At 19.6% G+C, this 4,425-nt stretch overlaps 2 protein-coding genes across 2 annotated transcripts; both read right to left on the bottom strand.

Annotated features, from left to right (window-relative positions):
* Positions 1-8: 8 nt before the first annotated feature.
* On the bottom strand, positions 9-988 carry MKS88_003473 (uncharacterized protein; the record flags this gene model as incomplete). Its single annotated transcript, XM_067216566.1, has 2 exons — positions 9-776; positions 902-988. The coding sequence occupies 2 exons, from the start codon at positions 986-988 to the stop codon at positions 9-11; spliced, it is 855 nt and encodes a 284-aa protein (XP_067073201.1).
* A 2,571-nt stretch (positions 989-3,559) lies between these two features.
* On the bottom strand, positions 3,560-4,425 carry MKS88_003472 (uncharacterized protein; the record flags this gene model as incomplete). The annotated part of the gene is made up of 2 exons (XM_067216565.1): positions 3,560-4,207; positions 4,339-4,425. 2 exons carry the CDS (start codon positions 4,423-4,425, stop codon positions 3,560-3,562), a joined length of 735 nt encoding a protein of 244 aa, XP_067073200.1.

The raw sequence follows: 4,425 nt of genomic DNA, 5'->3' as shown, positions 1-4,425 counted from the left end.
TCTACATTTTACATTTTTCTAAACTTAATTTTTTCATATTTTTTAACCTTTTTATGGTAAAAAATAATCCATGATATAAATGTAACACCCATTATAATGAAAGGTACGAAATAAATTACAGTACCAAAGAAATTACAAAATACATGGGGTTTCGTCGTATTGTCTCCAAATGCAGGTATAAAAAATGGTTTTAAGTATGTAGCCCAAGAATTCCCTATAAGATTATTAAAATTTGGTCCAAGTTGTTTCATCCACTCTTGAGCTCCCGAAATATATAATACCTTACGCAACATATTTTGAAGTCCAAATTCTCCAGATAAATCTAAAATGAGCGATAATAATAATAACAGAAACAACAATAAAGGCAGCGCAAGTCGTAATCCATATTTTTTGAGTATAATTTTTTTGTATAATTTATCACTAATTGTCCTGTTTTTTTTAAGAAAATCCTCATAGTCAAGTTCTTTGAATATTTTTTTTTCAAAACGGGAATAATTTTTAGTTTCGAAAATAAATGAATTATAGTTCTTATCTTGTTTATGATTTCCCGCTTTATTTAATGAACTTCTCTTTGTTGATTTCGTTCTTACTTTTTTGTCATTTTCATTACTACACACACTTTTTTTGTTATTTTCTTCATTATACGGTAAATCATCCTTTATTCCTACAATATTTGAATATATATCCTGTTTATATTTTGAGAGTAATCGACGAACTCTTGTATCTAATTTTCTATGAAAACTGTACATCTCATTCAGAGAGTTGTTGAACAAACTCTAAAAAACAAAGTAAACATTTGTTATTTAAAGAATATAAAATTTTATTACAAGATGTCTTATCAATAAAAACAAAACTTGAAAAATAGCAATAAACCAAATATTTTCTAATAGAATTTTCATACTATATCATTGTTAAAATATAATCTCCAAGGTAAAAAGTTAAAGGCAAAAGTGTTAACAAGTAAAAGTATTATAATTTTAATTTCCATTATATAGAATTTTAATGCTGTAAATTAATTTGGAAATAATAAATTTACAATGATATAATATTCTTTTAATAATAAAAAATTATTCATTATTTATTTAATATGATTTTCTATTATCCTTTATTGCTTCTTAAAATAATAAAATAAAAAAGGTATATATAATATCTTTAACAGTAGACACAAAGAAAAGTATGATTAAGAATATATAATAGAATTCCTACGTTTATATAACGTTTAAAAAACTAATTTTTATTAAAAAAAAAATAATATTAATTCATATATAAATATTTAAAATATATAATATATTTATTTAATATGGTAGGGTAATTAAATAATTTTTTATTATTCTGTTATGAATAAATTAAAATAAAAATACAAAATTGCTTATTATATCCGAATACATAGTTTAAGTAGAATATAGAATGTAGAGAATATAGGTAATACATTTTCCCTATATTGAGATAATAACTAATTTTAGCAATATTTTTATAATATTAATTCTAATTTAATGAACATTCTGTTTTTGAAAAGTTGAAATTGATGTTATGTAATATTAATTTTCATAATAATCTAATAAGAACAATGCTAAATGAAGCATAAATCATATAATATTTTATATTATATTAATTACACCACTTTAATTTTTTAATGAGCAATAATATATTTAAAAAAATCTAGTTTTCTGGATTATACAAAATCTATAATGTAATATATATTTATAAGTTAAATAAATGATAATTTATTATTTTTTTTATAACAATCTTTGTAAAATACAATTTTAAATTACGTTTAATTCATATTGCTTGTAAACGAATTGTTATTATATCCTTGCACTTAATTTATTATATATTACTTTTTATTAATAAATAATTATATATTTTTTTAGAAGAAATATTAATGCTATAGAATAAAGTAAAAAAAAAGTATATATATTAATACTTATACCTACTATTATTGCGATATCCATGGTTCAATATTTTATTTTTTTCATGTGTTCATAAATAAAAACGCATATATTTTTTTCTTATTGCTTTATTATATTATGCAAACGAAAGTAATATATATAAAATAAAATTAAATAAAAAATACAAAAGTGTAATAAAAAAATAATAAAAGTATTTGTCACCTTATATGCTATAACACCAATGAAATACTCAATATTAATAATTACATATATACAATTTATACTAAAACTAAAAATTCCCTTATAAGATTTTACTAATCCTTAGAAATAACCTTAATACTATCCCTCGAACTCTGACCTAAAACCTACATCTGTATTTATAAATTGTGTATAAAAAAAAATTCTTATTTTTTTAGTTTTATTTTATTTAACAAATTAGCAGTATAAATAAGAAAGTGTTGTTATTGGTCAATATATATAATATTAATTAATATATATTCTTAAATTAATATTAAATAATTACTTATATATTTATATACACTTTAATGTAGCATAAATATATAAATAAATTCATATATATGAAGAAATTATTATACAAAATATATATTTACTTTTATTACTTTCTATGATAATTTAGATTATTACAGATATATAATAAATTTTTAGAAATACAATTCTATCACAAGTAAACAAAAGTATTTGTACATATTATAAATTAATATATATATAAATTTTACTAATTAATTAAATTATTGTATTGCATAAAAAATAAAAACAACATAATGCCTTTATTTATGGATTTTCAATTTAATATACATTCAATTAATATCTGCAAAATTTTATTAACACTAGAATTAAGCACAATAATAAAATGACAATTTTTTTTAAAACTTTATTTAATATGATATGGAATCACAGTTTTACTAGACAATTATAAATAATCGAAATTTATCAAGAATATTTTTTCATTATATATTTATTATTTCACGTTTATGTGAATCAAATAATATTAATATATACTGTGAGAGAGAAATTTACAAGTTGTACATTATATAAAATATTTTACATAAAATATATCATATAAAATAAATAATAATTTTTTCTGTAAAATAAAAAAAAAATATATATATACATATCAGTATCAATAAATATATATCATTTATTTCATAAAATATAAAAAAAGTAAAATTTGTACTAACTAAAGATTATACTACTTTTTGTTAATAACCAGAACAACTGACGGTTCTAGACGAGAATGGGTTATAAGATATATAGTAGTACATATTATTTAAAATATAGTTATCACAAGAATTCAATAAAAATATGTATATTTCGATAATACTTATTTATTTTAAAGCATAAATGTGTATTTTTCATGCAAATTTATATAAATACACAAATATATATATTATGCCATATGTATTTATTATAAATTAATTAATACGCTAAGAAGTATACTATAAAACAATTTTACATCTTAGTTCACAACAAAATTAAGAACATAATTTTTTACTATGGTGAATAAAATATGCTATGTGTACACACGATTATTTATCATTTTGTAAAGTTTAAAATTACATTTATTATGAATATACCACTACAAATATCACAGAAATTACATCGTATTTATAAGCGGCGTGCAGAAAACTATATAGTCAAAATTATTTATTTCACTCTGTCATATACTTAATTTTTTTATATTTTTCATTATTTTTTAAGATCTTAGGAATTGCTACTAAAATCATAATAGATAATATAATGATTAGTATGCCGAATAATATTAGAAAAGAGTACTTTTTTGCTTCCCCTTCAGCTGATTCTAGAACACCCTCCAAAGGTGACAACACATCCTTTAAGTACTCTAATCCGTGTAATATTGGTAATCCTATTCCAAACAAGAAAAAGAGAAAAAATATAACAATTCCGAATCCGTAACTTCTAAATTTTATTTTTTTTAATTTTATGTCTCTAATTCTCTTGTTATTTTCAAGAAAATTATCATAATCTTTTTTCTTGATCCATTTCTTTTCAAAATGAAAATATTTTCCATCAAAAATTCCATTGTTATAATTCATAACTTCTGTGTAGTATTGCGCCTTATTTAATGGATATATAGATGGTTTCTTTAGTTTTGTGAACACATTTTCATTATTATATGTTGTTTTCTTCTCGCACTCTTCGTTATCTGCTATATCTTCATTTAACGATACAATATTTAAATCCTTTTTCTTCTTACATTTTGCTAGTAATCTGTAATTTCTTATATCTAATTTTCTATTAACTTTTAAGTTATAATACAAAGATTTATTTAAGGATCTCTAAAATAAAAAAATGTTAGTATTATATTTTTAACTGAATTAAAGATATAAATGTAAAAAAAAAAATATTATTATAATTAAAATTAGAATAATATGAATAAAACAAATATACTCCAATAATTTTATAATACCGCATCATTCCATAAATTACATATCCATGTTAAAAGCATAAACAGAAAATATTTAATTAATAAAAGTAACATAATTCTCTGATCCAT

This window comes from Plasmodium brasilianum, chromosome 10 (assembly GCF_023973825.1).
Source record: "Plasmodium brasilianum strain Bolivian I chromosome 10, whole genome shotgun sequence".
NCBI lineage: Eukaryota > Apicomplexa > Aconoidasida > Haemosporida > Plasmodiidae > Plasmodium > Plasmodium brasilianum.
This window is presented reverse-complemented; position numbering and strand designations above follow the sequence as displayed.